Raw genomic sequence first — 22,705 nt, forward strand, 5'->3', positions numbered from 1 at the left:
AACTCTTGGGCTTACGCGATTCTCTTGCCTCAGCCTCCCGAGCAGCTGGGACTACAGGCGCGCGCCATAACGCCCGGCTATTTTTCTGTTGTGGTTTGGCTGGGGCTGGGTCCGAACCCGCCACCTTCGGCATATGGGGCTGGCGCCCTACTCACTGAGCCACAGGCGCCGCCCTACATGAAGATTTTTAAATTTAAATTCAAGTTAAATAAAATTTAAAATTCAATTTCTTAGTCTACCTAGTTAAATTTCAAATAATCAATAGGTTTGATTATTTTTGGAATGGAAAGGGAAGAAATCAGGTTAAGACAGTATAAGTGAACTAAATCTTCATCCTTCATAGCTAGGAATCAGTAGACCTAATTTAAAGTTAATAAGAGATAAGGACAGGATAAATGGATAAAGAAATCTTGGTACATACACACAATGGAGTATTATATAGCCATAAAAAGAAGGAAATCATGCCATTTACAACAACATGAGTGGAACTGGAGAATATTATGTTAAATGAAAAAGGGATGCACAGAAAGATAAACCTTGGTTGTTCTCACTCATATCGGGGAGCTAAACATTAAGAACAATTCATCTTGTGGAAACAGAGTAGAATGATCGTTACTAGAGCCTGGGAAGGGTATTGGGGGGAGGAGGATAAAGTGGAGATGGTAAATGGAGATGAAAATACAGTTAGATAGAATGAATAATGTTTGATAGCACAACAAAGTGATTGTAATCAACAGTAAGTTAGGGTAGGGAGTTAGAATGCTCTTAACACAAAGAAATGATAATTAGCTGAGGTGGTGGATACCCCAGTTACCCTGATTTGATTAATTCACATTGTATGCCTATATTGAAACATAACATGCATCCTATAAAGATATAAAACTATTAGGTACCCATAATAATTAAAAATAAAAAAATTAAAGAAGTAATTCCCTAACAAAACTAAAGATAGGTGTGTTATCTGTAATTATGGAAATAATTCAGGAAAAAATAGGTGAAAATAATTGTTTCTTTTTACTATTGTTTTTAAACTGTGAGTCAGGGGTCCTCAAACTTTTTAAATAGGGGGCCAGTTCACTGTCCCTCAGACCGCTGGAGGGCTGGACTATAGTTAAAAAAAAAACAAACTAAACAAATTCCTATGCACACTGCACATACCTTATTTTGAAGTAAAAAAACAAAACGGGAACAAATACAATCATACCACCTCATGTGGCCCACAGGCCGCAGTTTGAGGACCCCTGTTTAGTATTGTTACAACAGAGTACTTGAGGCTGGGTAATTTATAAAGAAAAGAAGGCTGTGTGGCTCAAGGTTCTGCAGGCTGGAAAGTGTAAGCAGGAGGACACTGGCACATGCCTGGCTTCTAGGGAGGGTTTTCTTGCTGTGTGATGGCATAGGAGGAGGTCAAAAGGGAAGCAGACGTTTGTAAAAAGGAAAACACAATGGGTATTTTATACTGGCTTTATAACAACCCACTCTCTTGGGAACGTACCAAGAGAACTAATTTAGGAGCGTGAGAATCGGCTACCTCAATAAAGTTACTAAACCAGCAGTTCTCAACCTGTGGGTTGAGACCCCTTTGTAACAATGGAAATAGATGTCGGCATATCGGCATTAGGAAGGTTGAGAACCACTCTACTAAACCATTCACGAAGGATCCTCTGCCATGACATAAATAAATACTTCCCATTAGGTCCCACCTCCTGTCAAATTCATGTGAATGTTGGTGGGGACAAACAAACCATATCCAAACTATAGCATTTGTTCATGTATTATATCAATAAAATATAAAAATTGACATACACTCCAATCTCTTTAGAATTATTTGAGTATAATTAATTTTTTTTTTTTTTTTTTTTTTTTTTTTGTAGAGACAGAGTCTCACTGTACCGCCCTCGGATAGAGTGCCGTGGCGTCACATGGCTCACAGCAACTTCTAACTCTTGGGCTTACGCGATTCTCTTGCCTCAGCCTCCCGAGCAGCTGGGACTACAGGCGCCTGCCACAACGCCCGGCTATTTTTTTTTTTGTTGTTGCAGTTTGGCCAGGGCTGGGTTGAACCCACCACCCTCAGCATATGGGGCCAGCGCCCCACTCACTGAGCCACAGGTGCCGCCCTATAATTAATTTTTACTGAAAATGTTCTAGGCACAAGTCTGCTCTTCCCCTATCAAGGAGGATAATAAGTAGTTCTCTGTGATGTTGGGCACATACTGGCTGTCTTTTCATTATCAAACAATTTTTATTTCAATAGTCAATAAAAGATTCTTACAAAATAGTGGGGCGGGAATACCTTAAGATTTTAATGTGAATAAATGTCTTCCAAACATGAAAAGACACTTAAGTGGGTCAAGAAATAAAAATAATAGTTTCTAAAGAGTTATGAAATATTTCAAAGGCAATTTCTCTTGGAATTTCTAGAGAATGTTTTAAATATAAGTAAGGAATGACATCTTTAACAATCTTACTCAGCAAGTATAGGAAGTTCTTACTTATATAAATGAAAGGATACTGATAATTGTTTAAGTTGCCATTTTATTTAATAATATTTACAGCTTGCTGTTTTTATTATCTGTTGTCAGAATATAATTATTACTTTTTTTTGCTGTCCTGTGAGAGAAGTAACATAGATAAGGGTTAGAGCAAAGGAGAAAGAATTTTTTTCCTATAATTCGATAATATTACTTGAAAGCATATGGACAGATCAGGACACAATGTTATTTATTGAATGGATACAGTATTTCTTCCCAAATTTCCCAAATGGACTGGTCAAGCCAGTTTTTACTGTTTGACACTGAAACTGTCAACATACTATGGTCTGATGACTCAGGTAAGCTTTATACATGAATGGCTAAGGAAGCATGTATGAGTAAATCTAAATACTTAGCTAATAGCCGTAGTATGAGTAAATCTAAATACTTAGCTAATAGGCGTAGCATTGCACAATGGATCATCAAAAAGACCAAAAATAAATCTTCAATTAAATGGAAGATCCAGGGAACGTGATATTAGTAATTTAGTTTTTAATGGCATGGAAGTCTTGATCTCCAAACGTTTTCCACCTATTTTTAAATTTAACATTTCAGATAAATACTAGGACATCTTCTGCATTGGAAAGTAATTGAACTCATTTTACTGGTTGTTCTTAATTACAAAGTGCTTGCTGAAGATGTAGGTGATTAGGTAGTTATTTACTGACTTCAAGAGATACTCCAAAACTTTGATTTTCAATAAACCCTTGATTTTTTTTTTTTTTTGCCTATCTGTAAAACATAAATGCATATTTTAAAAAAATGCCATAGTAATAAAATAGTTGACAAATTTGTTTGCCATTCAATGTAGGTTATACTACGCTGTGATTATCAACACTAAAAGAATTAATATTTTATGATGTGTAGTATGTGGCAAGAGTGCAGTGCAGCACCATTAGAACAGCACCAAACTGGGAATAAGTGCGAGCAGATCTCTTCATCTGTAGGCCTTCCCCGACCCTCGGTATCTTTTGTAAAGCCCTGATTGGGATTCTGAAGTCCCCTAAAATTGTTGCTAATGAGTGTTTTCTATAGTAATTATAAAAATAAAATATTGTGCCAATAATAAGTAGAGACTTGGTTTTATTCACAGATATATGCTAGCTCCTAAAATAGTATCTGGTCACGGGAGATAATTATTTTTTGAAATAAGGAAATGCAGAAACTACTGATGCATCTATATTTATATAAATATTTATATGTATACTTCATATATTTAGCAAATACTTTAACATTAGTGCATGTAATAATAGTCTTGACTTTTAATTATTTTGAAAGTAACTTTTATTCCACTGAAGTGCTAAACCATAAATGTGAGAAATGTTTCACATTATAACATAGTTGCCTAAATGTATCAATTGAGAATTCTTATTCCTATTAGCCTAGTAATCAACCACTTAAAATTAATGGCTCTAACAACTTTACTTCGTTAAACATATTTTTTAAACCATAGGAAGAGATTTAAACTATTATGTTAAAACTTAATTTTCCTCTAAAGATCTTTAATATTAGCAATTATAGACAGTATTATCATCAGAGTGTATAAAATTTCATCACTGAAAATATTTCTACCATCTTGATCCTACTATTGCCTATATTTATAAAGAAATGTAAATACACATGACTATTCAGCATAAATTGTTGCTCTCCTATTTAAGAACTTTTAAAATATTATATTTTTCCCCCAAATGTGTTTAGATCTTTTGAGAAATACAGATTTCAATGCCTACCTCTCTAGTTTATATCTAATAGGTGGATTCAGAATAGTAAAATTTTTTCAGGAAGAACTCAGCTTCAGTGTATGTGGGTAAAGGGCGGATGGAGACGGAACAATTCTGTTGTGGGTTGAATTCAGCCCCTCCAAAAGCTGTGCTGAAGTCCTAACCCCTAGTACCTGTGAATGTGATCATGTTTAGGAATAGAGTCTTTGCAGATCCAGTAAAGTTCAGATGAGGACTTGATTTAGAGTAGGCCATAAATCCAGTGACTACTGTCTATAAGAAGGCTGTGTGAAGAGAGAGAGGAGACCGGAACGATAGAGTTGCAAGCCAAGGATGGCCAACTAGGATTAAGAGGCTAGGAGAGAGGCATGGAGTAGATGCTCCGTTATGGTCTCCAGAGGGAACCAGCTCTCAGTGCCTTGCTGACACCTTGATTTTGGATATGTAGCCTCTGGAACTGTGGAGTAGATATCTGTTGTTTTAAGCTGCCTGGTTTCTCCCACTCTGCAGATTGTCTTTTTGTTGGAATGATTGTTTTCTTTGAGGCTCAGAAATTTTTAAGTGTAATGTAGTCCCATTTGTCTATTGCCAGATCCCTTGTGCTTTTGGGAATTTTCTAGTTTTCAGTTTTACTTTTGGGTCTAATCCATTTTGAGTTAATTTGTGCGTACAGTGTAAGGTAAGGGTTTGGCTTTATTCCTTTGCATGTGGCTATTCAGTTTTCCCAGCACCATTTTTTGAAGAGACTTTTTTTCTTCCATTGTACAGTCTTGCCACCCTTACTGAAAATCATTTGGCTGTACATGCAAGGGTTTATTTTGGGCTTTTGGTTCTGTTCCTTTGGTCTGCAGCTCTGAACCTCTGTCGGTACCAGCACACTACCTTGATTTGTAGTATATTTTGAATCAGGAAGTGGGAAACCTCCAGCTTTCTTATTCTTTTCAAGATTGTTTTTGCTATTTGGGCTCCCTTGAGATTCCATATGAATTTTAGTTTTTTTTTTTTTCCTGCAAAAAACGTCATTGGGAATTTGACAGGGATTATTACCTTGACTCTGTATTGCTTTGGGTAGTATGGACATTTTAACAAATTAAATATTTCAGTCTGTAAGCATAGAATGCCTTTTCTTCATTCATTTGTATCCTCTTTGATTGCTTTTAGCAATGTTTTGTAGTTTTAAATGTATACATTTTTTACTTTTTGGGTTAATTTTATTCCTAAAGTATTTTATCCTTTTTTGATGCTATAATGAGATTTTAAAAAACAGTTCCTTTTCCTATGAGTCATTGTTAGTGTGTAGAAACAGATTTTTGTGTGTTCATTTTGAATCTTAAAATTCTGCTGAAATCATTTTACGTGTTTTTTTTAGAATCTTCAGGGTTTTCTGCATATCCACCATGTCATCTAGATGCAGAGATGACTTTTTATTTTTTCTTCTTGCATTATTGCTTTAGCTATTGAATAGAAGTGTTGAGAGTAGGCATCCTTGTCTTAGTCCTGATATTAGAAGAAAAGCTTTTGATCTTTCCCTGTTAAATACAGAGTGGTCATAAAGTTCAGGTGCAATTCAAAATAGTGTGTAATTTAAAACCACAAACAAACTTTATGGCCACCTCTTCTTACATGGTTTGTATAATGTTGAGGTAGATTCCTTCTGTTCCTCATTTGTTGATTGTTTTTATCATGAAAGGGTATTGAATTTTGTCAAATGCTTTTTTGTATCAATTATAAATCCCATTTGGTCATGGCATATAATCCTTTTAACATGCTGTTGAATTAGTTTGCTAGTTTTTTTGTTTTGAGGATTAAAAAAATCAGTTCATTAGCAATATTGTAGTTTTCTTGTGGTATCTTTGTCTGGTTTTGGTATCAGGGAAATGCTGGCCTTGTAGAATGAGTTTGGAAATATTTTTTCTTCTTTATTTCTTTAGAAGAATGAGGAGGATTGTTATTAATTCTCTTAAATAATGGGTAGAATTTTCCAGTGAAGGCATGTGGTCCTGGACTTTTTTTATTATTGTTGAGATCTGCTTTTATTTCTTGAGTCACACTTTATGGGGGCAAGACATGATTGCAAGAGGGACTTTACCTAACAATTGCAATCAGTGTAACCTGGCTTATTGTACCCTCAATGAATCCCCAACAATAAAAAAAAAAAAAAGAAAGAAAAAAAATCAAAATATGAAAATATTTAAAAAAAAAAAAACAAAACTTCAAATTATGTCTATTGACTCCCTGATAAGAAAGATAAGGCTTTAGTTCACATATACTGCCCTTATTCTCTTGACTTCCCTCTTCATTCCACAGTTTAAAGTCATGTTATTCTATTCAGTTCTTTTAATAGTGCCTTTGTGAATGAAATATTTAGACTTCTTAGACATTTCATTTTAAATCCCTGCAGTATAAGATTAGGACAGTAGCACCTTTATTTTTCCATCTTGCCTTTTTTCCTCCTTTGCTTCTGTTTTCTAGTTCTTCTTTTGTATTCGACTAGGTTGATAATATGACATTTACCTTCTGTTTTGTAATGAGAATTAAGACTTTCAGGTTTTGTTAGTGGGTTGACTGAACATTTAGTAAACTTAATCTTTGTGCTCAGGTTATTTTTTTCTTTTCTGTGGACCCAAAGTCATAATAGTAGTGGAACTCAAGAAATAAAACATTTGCTCACCTTTTCTTGTACTTTGGTTTCTCAGCATCAAGCCACTAGCTGGCTTCATCTACTTCATATTCTGATTATTTTCATTTTTTTCCCCCAGTTTGTAATTGCCCTCCCCCTTTTATTGGTTCAGAGGTGAGATGTCACGTGTTGCCCAAGCTGGTCGTGGACGCCTCCCACCTCTGCCTCCAAAATACCTGGGATTAAGGGAGGGAGCCACCACACCCTGCACGGGCTTGTTTTCTCTTTGCCATCTTGGACTGAGAAGTCCATTTGGTAAGGTAACTATACAGATGGAGAAGCTGGGATCTAGCCCAGACAGGAGGTGAAAGTGGTCCTGGTGCCCTGAGCACCTGACCTCCCCCAGCTGTCCCCTTCTGGCCCATCCCCTCCCCACATCCTCTCATTTCCTATTCCCACCCCCATCTGTGGGGACATGGCCATGCCTTCTCCACTGAGAACACCAGTGGGCTTATTTCTGAGAAAGCTCATGTGTGGGGCTAGGGCATTCCCCAGGATCCTGCTGGTAGATCTCTGCCCTTTCCCGAGTGCCTTATCTCTCATGCAGCTGCCCCATTCTGAGGCCCCCCGGACACCGGACTGAGGAGAGAGATCCCTAAACTGGAGTTTGGGAGGTTTGGGTTCTGAGACCCAGTTCTACTAGTAGCCCACTGTTGTGACCTTGGGCCTCAGTCTCTGTGAAGTTTCTGCCTCTGAAGGTGCCTGGCCACAAAGCACAAAAGGTCAGGGGTACCTGTGCCTATAGATTATTTGATTTCATGACTTGTCTGAACCCCCAACTTGCCAGTAGGAAGAACCATCTAGGATGCTTGTTAATAGAACGTGTTCTCAGTTCTTTCTCCTGGAGAGTTGATTCACTGTATTTGGGGTGTGGTTCTGTAGTCTTGTTCTAACTAGTCCGCCAGGTGACATGTAGGGTTTGCTTTTGGAGAAAGCGAGTGTCATTTATTCTGATGTACTCAGCCCCCTAAGTCTGGATAGCTCAAGGGAGTCCTGGGTCTAGTCACTAAACGGAAATGTAAATGAGGTGCACTTCACCAGGCAGGTGTCGGCTGCGAGAGACGCAAGGCAGCTCGCAAAGGGGTCCCTGGAAGGCAGGGCTGGCCCTGACCCCTCCCACCAGCTTCCCAGGAAATAAGCCCACTGGGGTTGTCAGTGAAGTGGCCATGGCCATGCACCCACTGACTGACATGGGTGGCAGTAGGAAATGAGAAGATGTGGGACAAGGGTGGGCCAGGAGGGGACAGCTGTGGAAAGTCAGGCACTGAAGTTATCTGCATCACTCTCCCCTGCGCCTGGGCCCCTCCTGAGAGAAGGAGGTGCTACTGCGTGAGCACTTTCACCCTCCTTAAAACAAATTAAAATGAAAGATTTTTTTTTTCCTGAAAGTTTGGGCCAAAAATGTGGGTGGGCATTATACACAGAGCTGCATTATACATGAGGGTGCATCACACACGGGGGTGCATCACACACAAGGGTACATCACACACGGGGGTGCATCACACACAGGGGTACATCACACATGGGGGTACATCACACACAAGGGTGCATCACATACGGGGGTACATCACACAAGGGTGTGTCACACACAATACATCACACACGGGGGTGCATCACACACAAGGGTGCATCACACATGGGGGTACATCACACAAGGGTGCATCACACACAATACATCACGGGGGTACATCACACAGACAGGGGTGCATCACACATGGGGGTACATCACAGATGAAGTGCATCACACATGGGGGTGCGTCACACGGGTGTATCACACACGGGGGTGCATCACATGGGGTGCGTCACACACGGGGGTGCATCACACACAGTGCATCACGGATGGGGGTGTGTCACACATGGGGGTGCATCACACACGGGGGTACATCACACACAAGGGTGCATCACACATGGGGGTGCATCACAAGGCACATGGGGTGCATCACAAGGGTGTATCACAGTGCATCACACGGGTGCGTCACATGGGGTGCGTCACACGGGTTGCGTCACACGGGTGCGTCACACGGGGGTGCATCACACACGGGGTGTGTCACACACAAGGGTGCATCACAGGGGTGTGTCACACGGGTGTGTCACACGGGTGCATCACACGGGGGTGCATCACACAGGGGGTGCGTCACACACAAGGGTGCTTCACACGGGGGTGCGTCACACGGGGTGCATCACAGACGGGGTGCGTCACAGGGTGCATCACACGGGGGTGTCTCACACACAGTGCATCACACACGGGGGTGCATCACACATGGGAGTACATTATATGTGCAAAGTATGAGCAGGTGCTCAGAGGACATTTCCTGTGTCGTGTATATACTCTCATAGCCTGGACTAAAAGCTTGGTTTTAATATGTTTAATATTTATAAGTGTCAGTACAATTTTTTATTATGAATTCTTGTTTTTTTGAGACAGAGTCTCACTTTGTCCCCCTTGGTAGAGTGCCCCTGATGTCACAGCTCACAGCAACCTCATGATTGCCTGGCTAGTTTTTCTATATTTAATAGAGATAGGATTTCTCTTTTGCTCAGGCTGGTCTTGAGCTCCTGAGGTCAAGCAATCTACCTGCCTTGGCTTCCTAGAGTCCTAAGATTACAGGTGTGAGCCACGGCACCAGACCATGAATTTATTCCTATATAAATTATTCATAAAGTGACTTAAAAATATAAAGTAATAAAGTAATAAAAAGGGTCCCTTGGACCAAAAAGACAAAAAGTGATGATTGTATACCAAACCTTTTTATATTTGTTTGTTCATTTGTCATATGACAACCAATACAAATTATGTATTAATTGAGTTTCACGAGGTTTTTTTGTTGTTGTTGTTGTTTAACGTATCTCATTTTTGGCCAGAGGGATCCCCTTTTTATCAGCTTCTAAATTTTTTTGACATGACCATTTTAGTTTTTGAGAGCTTGCTTTCAGGTCTAGAGTTCATCATTTTATATGGTTATTTTATATGGTTCAGAAATAAACGTGTGTTTGTGTGCTCACATGTACATATGTGTATGTTGTATGTGGAGATGCAAGCAATATGAGAGATTTTGCATAGATAAACACGTGTATGGCAGGAAGTGTGCAGACATGGGAGATGGTTAGCAGTTGATGAATATGGGTGAGGATATATTGCTGGTAGTCTTTACGGTGTGGGTTAACTATTTTTCTCCACTACTTAATTTTGCTTACAGTATCTTTTCTTGTGTTTGTTGGTTTTTATTTTATTTTATTTTTATTTATTTATTTATTTTTTGACCTTTTTTTTTTTTTTTTTTTTTGTGTGGTTTTTGGCCGGGGCTAGTTTTGAACCCGCCACTCCTTGAGCCACAGGCGCTGCCCTGTTTGTTGGTTTTTAGTTGCTTCTTTTAAAAAACTATTTTAGTACTGGTTTTTATCCTTTTTCTATCTTTTTTTCCCCTTGCTCATTTGTGGGATGTTACGAATTTTGGATACTCATCTTCTGTAGTACGTTTTTCAGTCTGTGGTTTGCCTTTTCATTTGTTCATGGGATATTTCAAAAATTAGAAAACCTAAAAATTTAAATTAGGTTAGATTTCATATTTGACTTAGAATGAAGTCAACATAGTAATTTTTTTTTAAGGTTTGTGCTTGCCTTGTTTTCCTTTAAGAGTTGTGATGGTTTTTAAAAAATGACTTTATACTTCATAGATACAAAGTTATTCTCTTGTGTTTTCTTCTAAAAATTTCCAAATTTTGCCTTTACATTTGGTAAGGTACTTGGAATTTATTTTTATGTGAGGTAAGAATGGAAGTCCAATTACAGTTTTTCCCCTGTACAGCTAGTTATGGGTCTTGGTACCATTAATTTAATAGTCCATTCTTTCCCTCTTCATTTGTAATGCTCCCTTTTTTAAATATGTGCATGATTCTATTTCTGATACTTTTTTTTTGAGTTTCTAAAAATGATTTTAGTTCTTAAAAACAACACCTGTATATTAATGTTCTCTTACTCAGAATAGGCTACAACGTATGAATAGCAAAATCAGACATTAACAGTAGCACATGGTTTAGTACCACATGGAAACACCACACGTTAGGCACTTATCAAAGAAAAATGCTTAGAAATAAGCGAGGTTACCAAGTCTTCTGCCACACCCTGCAAAGGATGCTGCTGATCCCCCATTTATATAATCTCAGACTGTCACGTTAAATGGGACCTGTGACCCTTGACACCAGCATTACTCTTTCCTAAAGAAGGAAACAGAACAGACTTTAAGGACTCCATAAAATCCGGCAGGCACACCACAAGTTCTCTTTAACTGATGAGGGCAATTCAAGTCAAAAAAATTCAAAGTAACTGCTCAGGGTTTCCCAGAGCCGTATTTTCTGTTCACTCTGCCTGCAGAGACCTGAGACTTACCCACCCTGGTCTCCTGCTGTACACTGCAGTATCAGCTTGCTGCAGGACTACCAGAGCACTTTCACCCTGCAATTTCACCAGAGCAATGCACAAGATGTTTGTGGCAGAAGAGCCAGATTCAATTAAGAGTTTTTAAAACTTGTCTGATTAGGATCTGCTATCCTTTTTTAGCTAACAGAAAATAAAAAGCATGAAAACAGCAGGCCACCCAATCCAAGCATGTGTAGGATGGGCACGGAAGCTCAGCACAATCAATGATTCAGCAAGTCTCAATGGGAAGAAACAACTCACTCAAGTGTCCACGCAAGGTGTTTTTATCGTAAACATGAATTTGTCAGTGTCCAATAATTAGAAATCTTGTCTTCTTTTTTTTTTTTTTTATTGTTGGGGATTCATTGAGGGTACAGTAAGCCAGTTACACTGATTGCAATTGTTAGGTAAAGTCCCTCTTGCAATCATGTTTTGCCCCCATAAAGTGTGACACACACTAAGGCCCCACCCCCCTCCCTCCGTCCCTCTTTCTGCTTCCCCCCCCCATAACCTTAATTGTCATTAATTGTCCTCATATCAAGATTGAGTACATAGGATTCATGCTTCTCCATTCTTGTGATGCTTTACTAAGAATAATGTCTTCCACTTCCATCCAGGTTAATACGAAGGATGTAAAGTCTCCATTTTTTTAATGGCTGAATAGTATTCCATGGTATACATGTACCACAGCTTGTTAATCCATTCCTGAGTTGGTGGGCATTTAGGCTGTTTCCACATTTTGGCGATTGTAAATTGAGCTGCAATAAACAGTCTAGTACAAGTGCCCTTATGATAAAAGGATTTTTTTCCTTCTGGGTAGATGCCCAGTAATGGGATTGCAGGATCAAATGGGAGGTCTAGCTTGAGTGCTTTGAGGTTTCTCCATACTTCCTTCCAGAAAGGTTGTACTAGTTTGCAGTCCCACCAGCAGTGTAAAAGTGTTCCCTTCTCTCCACATCCACGCCAGCAGCTGCAGTTTTGAGATTTTGTGATGTGGGCCATTCTCACTGGGTTTAGATGATATCTCAGGGATGTTTTAATTTGCATTTCTGTAATATATAGAGATGATGAACATTTTTTCATGTGTTTGTTAGCCATTCGTCTGTCGTCTTTAGAGAAAGTTCTATTCATGTCTCTTGCCCATTGATATAAGGGATTGTTGGCTTTTTTCATGTGGATTAATTTGAGTTCTCTATAGATCCTGGTTATCAAGCTTTTGTCTGATTGAAAATATGCAAATATCCTTTCCCATTGTGTGGGTTGTCTCTTTGCTTTGGTTATTGTCTCCTTAGCTGAACAGAAGCTTTTCAGTTTAATGAAGTCCCATTTGTTTATTTTTGTTGTTGTTGCAATTGCCATGGCAGTCTTCTTCATGAAGTCTTCCCCCAGGCCAATATCTTCCAGTGTTTTTCCTATGCTTTCTTTGAGGATTTTTATTGTTTCATGCCTTAAATTTAAGTCCTTTCCCAACACCATTTATTGAATAGGGAGTCTTTCCCCGAAGGTAAGTTCTTGTTTGGTTTATCGAAGATTAGGTGGTTGTAAGATGTTAGTTTCATTTCTTGGTGTTCAATTCGATTCCAAGTGTCTATGTCTCTCTTTTTGTGCCAGTACCATGCTGTCTTGACCACTATGGCTTTGTAGTACAGACTAAACTCTGGTATGCTGATGCCCCCAGCTTTATTTTTGTTACAGAGAACTGCCTTAGCTATACGGGGTTTTTTCCGGTTCCATACAAAACGCAGAATCATTTTTTCCAAATCTTGAAAGTACGATGTAGGTACTTTGATAGGAATGGCATTGAATAGGTAGATTGCTTTGGGAAGTATAGACATTTTAACAATGTTGATTCTTCCCATCCATGAGCATGGTATGTTCTTCCATTTGTTAATATCGTCTGCTATTTCCTTTCTGAGGAGTTCATAGTTTTCTTTATAGAGGTCCTTCACCTCCTTCGTTAGGTATATTCCTAGGTATTTCATTTTCTTTGAAACTATGGTGAAGGGAGTTGTGTCCTTAATTAGCTTCTCATCTTGACTGTTATTGGTGTACACAAAGGCTACTGACTTGTGGACATTGATTTTATATCCTGAAACATTACTGTATTTTTTGATGACTTCTAGGAGTCTTGTGGTTGAGTCTTTGGGGTTCTCTAAGTATAAGATCATGTCGTCAGCAAAGAGGGAGAGTTTGACCTCCTCTGCTCCCATTTGGATTCCCTTTATTTCCTTGTCTTGCCTAATTGTATTGGCTAGAACTTCCAGCACTATGTTGAATAGTAAAGGTGACAGAGGACAACCTTGTCTGGTTCCAGTTCTAAGAGGAAAAGCTTTGAGTTTTACTCCATTCAGTAAAATATTGGCTGTGGGTTTGTCATAGATAGCTTCAATCAGTTTTAGAAATGTGCCACCTATGCCTACACTCTTCAGTGTTCTAATTAGAAAAGGATGCTGGATTTTATCAAATGCTTTTTCTGCATCTATTGAGAGGATCATGTGATCTTTATTTTTGCCTCTGTTAATATGGTGGATAACGTTTATGGACTTGCATATGTTAAACCAGCCTTGCATCCCTGGGATGAAGCCTACTTGATCATGATGAATGACTTTTTTGATGATAAGCTGTAATCTATTGGCTAGGATCTTGTTGAGAATTTTTCCATCTATATTCATGAGTGAGATTGGTCTGAAATTCTCCTTTTTGTTTGGGTCTTTTCCTGGTTTTGGTATCAGGGTGATGTTTGCTTCATAGAATGTGTTGGGGAAGATTCCTTCTTCCTCAGTTTTTTGGAATAATTTCTGCAGTACAGGAATAAGATCTTCCTTGAAGGTTTGATAGAATTCTGGAGTGAAGCCATCTGGACCAGGGCATATTTTAGTTGGAAGCTTTTTTATTGTTTCTTTGATCTCAGTGCTTGAAATTGGTCTGTTCAGGAGGTCTATTTCTTCCTGGCTAAGTCTAGGGAGAGGGTGTGATTCCAAATATTGATCCATTTCCTTCACATTGTCAAATTTCTGGGCATAGAGTTTCTGGTAGTATTCAGAGATGATCTCTTGTATCTCTGTGGGATCAGTTGTTATTTCCCCTTTATCGTTTCTGATTGAGGTTATTAGAGATTTTACTTTTCTATTTCTAGTTAGTCTGGCCAATGGTTTATCTATTTTATTTATTTTTTCTAAAAACCAACTCCTTGTTTCATTAATTTTCTGAATGATTCTTTTGTTTTCAATTTCATTGATCTCTGATTTGATTTTGGATATTTCTTTTCTTCTGCTGAGTTTAGGCTTAGATTGTTCTTCTTTTTCCAATTCCATAAGATCTCTTGTGAGATTGTTGATGTGCTCTTCTTTCTGTTTTTCGAATGTAGGCATCTAAAGCGATGAATTTTCCTCTCAAAACTGCTTTTGCAGTATCCCACAGGTTTTGGTAGCTTGTGTCTTCATTGTTGTTATGCTCAAGGAAGTTAATGATTTCCTGTTTTATTTCTTCCTGCACCCATCTGTTATTCAACAGAAGATTGTTTAATTTCTATGCCTTTGGGTGGGGTCGAGCATTTTTGTTAGAGTTGAGTTCCACCTTTAGTGCCTTATGGTCTGAAAAGATACAAGGTAAAATTTCAATTCTTTTGACTCTGTTGATATTTGTTTTGTGTCCCAGGTATGATCAATTTTGGAGAATGTTCCATGGGGTGATGACAAGAATGCATATTCTTTATCTTTGGGATGGAGTGTTCTATATGCGTCTATCAAGCATAGTTGTTCTAGGGTCTCATTTAAATCTCTTATATCTTTGTTTAATTTCTGTTTAGAGGATCTGTCCAGCTCTGTAAGAGGTGTGTTAAAGTCCCCTGTTATGATGGTATTATCAGTTATCATATTGCTCAGACTGAGTAAGGTCTGCTTCAAGAATCTGGGAGCATTTAAATTGGGTGCATAAATATTTAGAATTGAAATGTCTTCTTGTTGTAGTTTTCCCTTGACCAATATAAAGTGACCATCTTTGTCTTTTTTGACTTTAGTTGCTTTAAATCCACATGTATCTGAAAATAAGATTGCAACTCCTCTTTTCTTCTGAATTCCATTTGCCTGAAAAATTGTCTTCCAACCCTTGACTTGGAGCTTTAATTTGTCTTTTGAAGCCAGGTGTGTTTCTTGCAGACAGCAAATGGATGGCTTGTGTTTTTTAATCCAGTCAGCCAATCTATGTCTCTTCAGTGGGGAATTCAAGCCATTAACATTTATGGAGATAATTGATAAGTGTGGTAGTATTCTATTCGTCTTATTTGGTGAGAGTCCATTGCTTAGTTTTATCTTTTGCATCAGTGTGGAGGTTAGGTTGTGTCCTTTGATTTCTGAGTTCTTACTTTGCTGCTGATCCATTGTGGTGGTCAGTGTGCAGAACAGGTTGAAGTATTTACTGTAGAGCTGGTCTTGTTGTGGTGAATTTCCTCAATGTTTGTATATCCGTAAATGATTTGATTTCTGTGTCAATTTTGAAGCTTAGCTTAGCAGGGTACAGAATTCTGGGCTGAAAATTGTTCTGTTTAAGTAGATTAAAGGTAGATGACCATTGTCTTCTTGCTTGGTAAGTTTCATTAGAGAAGTCTGCGGTCACTCTGATGGATTTGCCCCTGTAGGTCAACTGGCGCTTACTCCTGGCAGCTTGCAGAATCTTTTCTTTTGTCTTGACTTTGGACAGGTTCATCACAATGTGTCTGGGAGAAGCTCGGTTAGAGTTGAGGCGACCCGGGGTCCGATATCCCTCTGAAAGCAGTGTGTCAGAATCTTTGGTGATGTTTGGGAAATTTTCTTTTATAATATTCTTTAGTATGGCTTCCATTCCTCTGGGGCATTCTTCTTCCCCTTCTGGAATTCCTATAATTCGTATGTTGGAACGCTTCATAAAGTCCCATAATTCTGACAGTGAACGTTCTGCTTTCTCTCTCTTCTTTTCTGCCTCTTTTACTATGTGAGTTATCTCAAAAACTTTGTCTTCTACCTCTGAAATTCTTTCTTCTGCATGGTCTAACCTGTTGCTGATACTTTCCATTGCATCTTTAAGTTCCCTGATTGACTGTTTCATTTCCTTCAGCTCTGCTATATCCTTTTTATATTCTTCATATCGTTCATCTCTGATTTGATTCTGTTTTTGGATTTCCTTTTGGTGATTTTCCACTTTATTAGCAGTTTCCTTCATTGTTTCCATCATTTCTTTCATTGTTTTCAACATGTGTATTCTAAATTCCCTTTCTGTCATTCCTAACATTTCTGTACAGGTGGAATCCTCTGCAGTAGCTACCTCATGGTCCCTTGGCGGGGTTGTTCTGGACTGGTTCTTCATGTTGCCTGGAGTTTTCTGCTGATTCTTCCTCATGAGTGATTTCTTTTATCTGTTTCCTTGCCCTAATTTTCTTTTCACTTCCTCTTGCTCTTTAAGTTCTTGTGCCTGTGAACTAAGGGTTACAGGACCAGAAGGGTGAGAAGGTTGAAGAGCAAAAAAGGGATGAGAGAAAGGAGGACCGAGTGATAAGAAAAAAAAGAAAGATAGAGAAAGGAGAGGTGATGGGGATAAGGAATATTGACAAAAAGAAGAGAGGCACAGAAAGAGGGAGACAGGGCAATATAGGTGTACAGTAGGGTACTTTAACACAACCTTAAAAAACCCCACCTTTTGGGGGTGCCCAGTTGGGTGGTTCCCTTGAGGTCAGCAGCTCTTTGCTAACCTGATCAGACACAGTACCCCACCTCCACCAAGTAGAGAGGAAAGACAAAAATGCTGTAAATCAAACCAAAACAAGCAAACAGAAAACTTTTACGGGGATAATATTGGGTGAAAAACCATATGATAGCGGTAGAAACACTAGCAAAAATGAAGTTGTAGTTATTAAAAAAGGCAGCAATGGGAAATTATAATTAAGCTAGAAAAATTGAGAAAGAAAAAGGGATCTGTATGGAAAAGATTGAAATTAAAAAACAAAAGAACAACAACGTCAAAATAAACAAACAAACAAAAAAAACAACCAACCAAAAAGAAAAAAAAAGAAAAAAATACACAACCAAATACAAAGCAGTTTGTATTTGTTATTGAATATTGTCTGGGCAACACGTGGTCTTCTGGGTTTTGAGATGTTAGTCACAGTTCTGATACGACTGGAGGCTGTTGATTTCTCAAACCCCAGCAGGTAGACACCCTAATTCTCTCTTCAGCCCACTTAAAAGGCACTTTGAACTTGTAAACTTGCTGAGCAGAAGCTTTCCCAGCTTTCTCGCTGGAATCACTGCTGAAGTGGCTATCCTCTTACCCAGTGTGCCAAAACCGGTCTCACTCTGCCCCTGAGGGTTAGGGCTGCAAGGCGGCTCAGACCCCACCCTTAGGCTACTTGGTTGCTGGGTTACCAGCTCCCACCCATTTCTAGCTCTGCGACCCTGAGGGCGGAGCTTGCCGGGGCAGATCACTGACAATGGTTCCGTGTGACCCACCGCCAAACACTATTAGCTCCGTCTGGCTCAGCGGCTCAGACTGTGGCCCTAGACAATGGCCAAAGTTCTCCGCACTCCCGCTCAGGCCTTCCCCAAGGCAATTCAACTCAGTGCCAAGTCCAAGGACATCAAAACAGTTCACAGGTAAGGCCTTTCTGGTTTGCAGTCTCGCTGCTACTGAACTTAAAGTTGTGGGCGGGTTTAGACGGATTGAACACACGCGACCACTTGCCGGTTTTCCACTGTTTTAGTCCTCCTCTTGGGGTCCAGAAGTCTCTCGCTGACTACCTGTATCCTCATAGGAGTGATGATAGGCAGTTCCCACCAGCCAGAGATGCCTGGAGTCCTATCTCCCCAGACTCACGGTGCCCAGATGCAAGGAAGCTGTTACTCGGCTGCCATCTTGCTCCGCCTCCAGAAATCTTGTCTTCTTATTTGAAGACTTTTAACAGTAATTCTTAGACTGACCACATGGCAGACCATTTCTAGAAGAAAGTAGAATGTCACCTGGTGTGTGGTTTCCTGTGCCTGCCCCCACCCATGAGCCTGGCAAGCTCTGTGTCCCTCTGTTCACCCGCAGAGCCCATGGCTGCCCCGTGGCTGCCCCATCACAGCTCTTCTCTTTTATACCCTGCTTGATTTTCTTCCTTGGAAGCCTGAGATTTTGAATCTCCTTCCTTCTTCTTTCTGCCCTTGTCTTGCTTCGTTTTATTTTTCTTTTTGCTTCCTCCTCCTTTGCCAGGGTACATCTGTCCCTCTAGAGTTACGTCAGCACACCTGTCTTGACTGACCAAAAGGTCCTTGATCTCCCAGGCGTAGCTCCCATCACCAAGCTTGAAGATCTCATGGTCTGATCCCACAATGAACCTCTGGACATCGCAGTTGGCATTGAATAGACTTGCCTGCTGGAGGCTCGAAATGTCCTCTGTCTCCTTCTCACTAGGTTTTCCTGACACAGTGATGAACATCATGAGCATCTTCCCCTTCTTGGTTATTTTCAGTATGCTTTCAGGCTTGCCCGGGTCTAGCTTGGAGAAGTCCACAGGTGCAGGGGGCCTCTTGTGCTCTGGGAGGTCTCCTTTTTCAATGTCGTCTTCTTTAGCTCTGGAGGTTGGGAAGTCCAAGATCAAGGTGCCAGCAGATTCTGTGTCTGGTGAGGGTCCATTTCTCATAGGTGGCACCTTATTGCTGCATCCTGCATCCATGTAACTTGGGTGCCTAGCACACTAGAGGTGCCCAATGTTTATGGAGTGAATGAACAATGGCAGAAAGTCATGGTGACTCTGAAAGCAGGCAGAGGTAGTCCCTGGAAGGATGAGTTTGGAGGAGCTTCCCTCTAGTGAGGAGGCTGCAAGTTCTGGCCCCGCTCCTGGGGCTCCACGTCCAGTGCGTCCCTTCCTCTTTCCGCTACACCGCGCTGCCCTCTGAAGCCCACGGGGAAGAGATCAGACACAACAAAGGGCAGGGGAAGCCCTTGGAAAATGGGTCAAAGTCATGGGAACCAAGAAAACAGGCCCCCAGCAAATCACCCGGGGATGACATCCTGTGTCCTCCTCCTTTCAGCCCAGAAAGCAGGTCATCTTTTAGATTTGCTCCCTCGCTGGAGAGGAAGCAGGGAGTCCCAGGTCTGGCTGAGAGCTTACGTAAGGCCAATGGGCAGCTGTGCCCCGAGCTCCATGTGTGTGTGCAGAGCCCCTGGCCCGGGCAGGTCTCCCAGCCTCTCAGCCAACGAGCGTTGGGGAGGCCGGGGACCACAGGCCCTGCGCCTGCAGCGTCAGCCTATTTCTGATACTTTTTTTTGAAAGCCCTTTATTGCAAGCCTTAATTATCTATAGGACTATTCTCTTTTTCTCCTTCTAATTATCTTTTTTTTTTGGAGACAGAGTCTCACTATGTCACCCTGGGTAGAGGGCAGTGGTGTCACAGCTCATAGCAACCTCCAACTCCTGGGCTTAGGCGATTCTCTTACCTCAACCTCCCCAGTAGCTGGGATTATAGGCGCCTGCCACGATGCCTGGCTATTTTTTTTTTTTGTTGTTGTTGTTGTTGTTGCAGTTGTCGTTGTTTAGCTGGCATGGGCCTGGGTCAAACCCGCCAGCCTCGGTATATGTGGCTGGCGCCATAACCACTGTGCTACGGCTGCTGAGCCAGTCCTTCTAAGTATCTTATCTGTTCTTAGCCTTGTGGTTTCCCATTTAAATATTAAGATCAATTTGTTGTAGTTATACATTCATACACATATACCATCTAGAAACAAATCAATTTAGGGTTTTAGTAGGAATTGCATGTCATTCATAGATTTATCTAGAAAGATTTATTTAGAGAGCATTTAAATATGAGGAAACAGATAAGGTGAGAATGTTTGCTCAAATTTGTCCAACTCTGAGGCCCATACTCTTTCTCTGTGAACTTATGAGGGCCAATAATTCATGAGTGTAATTTTTGGGAGCACCAACAAAAATCTAAAATTTGTACAATGGGCACTCTAAAATATAAAGATTTGAATTTATATAACCTAAATTATGGTTAGGGACATAAATTACTGTAATTCTGTTTAAAATTCAAATTTATTTTTCCTATGCCTTTTTTTTTTTTTTTTTTTTTGAGACAGAGACAGAGTCTCAAGCTGTCACCCTGGGTAGAGTGCTGTGGCATCATAGCTCACAGCAACCTCTAACTATTGGGCTTAAGCAATCTTCTTGCCTCAGTTTTTCTATTTTTGGTAGAGATGGGGGTCTCGCTTTTGCTCAGGCTGGTCTCGAACTCATGAGCTCAAGCAGTCCACCCGTCTTGGCCTCCCAGAGTGCTGGGATTACAGGCATGAGCCACCGCGCCGGCCTTTTTTGAGACGGGCTTGCTTCTTGTTCTCTTGCCCAGGGTGTAGTGTAGTGGTGTCACAGCTCACTGCAGCTCAGACTCCTGGGCTTAAGGGTTCCCCCTGCCTTAGCCTCCTGAATAACTTGGGACTATAGGTGTGTATTACCACACCTGGCTAATTTTTTTATTTTTTTTGTTTCATTGGAGTAGGGTCTTTCTAGCATCTTGGGAGGGAAAAATACCCTATAAATAAATAAACTATATTTATTTTAAATGTATATTGTAAAACTAAATATGTATTTTGAACAGTGGAAATACCTATGTCTACAATCTCAGTGGATAAACTTTGACTAGTGAGTGACCTAAGACAGGAGGGAGCCAACAAATAAAATCTTTTTCCATCTACACTTACAGACTGCTCTGAAGTGTGGTATTTCTACAGGGCCTATCTGGAGATATTCTATATGACTAAGAAATTAGCTGTGATTTCTAGTGAAGCTATAGGCATTATTGTAATGCAACACCATGTATTTGCTTGACTTCCTTTCCTACTTTATTTCAGTTAATCTTGCTGCTCTGGAACTTCCAACCTTTCCCAAAAGGCATTAGCCCATGAGCTTTGCCTCAAGTTTTGTTTTCTAGGGGTAGGCTAAGACATTTTGTACCAAAAGAAGCAGATCCTTGTGATGGTATTTTTGAAGTTGAATTATTCACAAATTCATTCTGCATCGCAGGGAAACTATTGCTGGTAGTAAATGAGGTGGGGATGACCCTTAGCTATTGGCATCATAATTCTAAAGCTTTCATGTGTAGTTAATTGGGGTGAGATTCATGGAAGGCAAGATGTTGGGAGAAAACTGATGCTTCACTTGATTAGTGTGACAGCAATGAGAACTTTAAGGATTGTGCAGTGGCATGATTGCTTTGGATGAGTTCGTGGTTTTAAAAAAGAAGTTATAGATTTAGGACAGCTAATTGCCAAGTTAGGGCTTTATAAACAATTCTATAGGAGACTCTTACCCTGTTGGCCTAAGGCAAACTGGCCTTGAATCTGATTACTAGAGTAACACAACTGCAGAGGAAACTAAGTATGCAAACTTGACAAGTCTCATTTGTCTAAGTCAGAGCCCTAATGGGGAAAGAATGGGACCCTGTGCCTGAGAATTTTGAACCCAAAAATTGCCACTGAAGCCTTCTGGCCAGGAGCGGCATCTCTTTTCCCTTTGGCAGAATAAAGCACCTCCCAGCCCCGTCATTGCTCGATGACAGTGCAATGACCTCATCCAAGGTAGGAGCTTTGTTCAGTGAAGTTTATTCTCAGGCTTTTCCCCCATGACTGTTCATTACCTTATGGCCAATAACTACAGTCATGGCTTTTAGCACAGCCCATGAAGAGAATTACAAGCCCTTCCCTGGAAAGAAGTATCCTATATGCAAAAAGGAATGTAGGACTTGACTAGTAAGTACCAGGAAAAACCCGCAAAACAGGTATGGGAATGGGGGCAGAGGAGGCAGAACTCCAGGCTGGTTAGAGGAAAGTTTGTTGACATGAGGACACTCACTGAGGACCTGGGATTCAGAGTCTTTCCAGGATGTGGGTACTGGCTCTTAAAGCTCACTGATTGTCGGGTGGCGCCTGTGGCTCAAGGAGTAGGGCGCCGGTACCATATGCCGGAGGTGGCGGGTTCAAACCCAGCCCCGGCCAAAAATCACAAAAAAAAAAAAAAAACAAAACTCACTGATTGTCTTAGTCCCTTTGGCTTTTATAACGAAGCATTTTAGTCTGAGTCATCTATAAACAACGGAAATTTATTGCTCACAGTTCTAGAGGCTGGGAAGCCGGAGGTTGAGGCACCAGCCCAAGTCAGTGTCTGATGAACACTTGTTCTCTGCTTCAAAATTGGTTCCCCTCGCTGTGTCCTCACATGATGCAAGGGAAGAACACGTTGCCTTGGCACTGATCCCATTCACCAGGGTGGAGTACCTGTAACCAAAACATATCTTAAAGACTCCTATTTCTTAAAATTATGACACTGGGGATGAAGTTTCAATGTAAG

The 22,705-nt window shown here is 40.4% G+C and overlaps 2 protein-coding genes across 7 annotated transcripts in view; one reads left to right on the forward strand and one right to left on the reverse strand.

Annotated features, from left to right (window-relative positions):
• CLOCK (clock circadian regulator) overlaps positions 1–22,705 on the forward strand; it is a 128,545-nt gene that overhangs the window by 16,383 nt on the left and 89,457 nt on the right. The gene's annotated exons all lie outside the window — the stretch shown is intronic.
• On the reverse strand, positions 18,267–19,081 carry LOC128575842 (LRP chaperone MESD-like). Its single transcript, XM_053577545.1, has one exon. The coding sequence runs from the start codon at positions 19,034–19,036 to the stop codon at positions 18,440–18,442; it is 597 nt and encodes a 198-aa protein (XP_053433520.1). The 5' UTR covers positions 19,037–19,081; the 3' UTR covers positions 18,267–18,439.

Source organism: Nycticebus coucang, chromosome 23, assembly GCF_027406575.1.
Source record: "Nycticebus coucang isolate mNycCou1 chromosome 23, mNycCou1.pri, whole genome shotgun sequence".
NCBI lineage: Eukaryota > Metazoa > Chordata > Mammalia > Primates > Lorisidae > Nycticebus > Nycticebus coucang.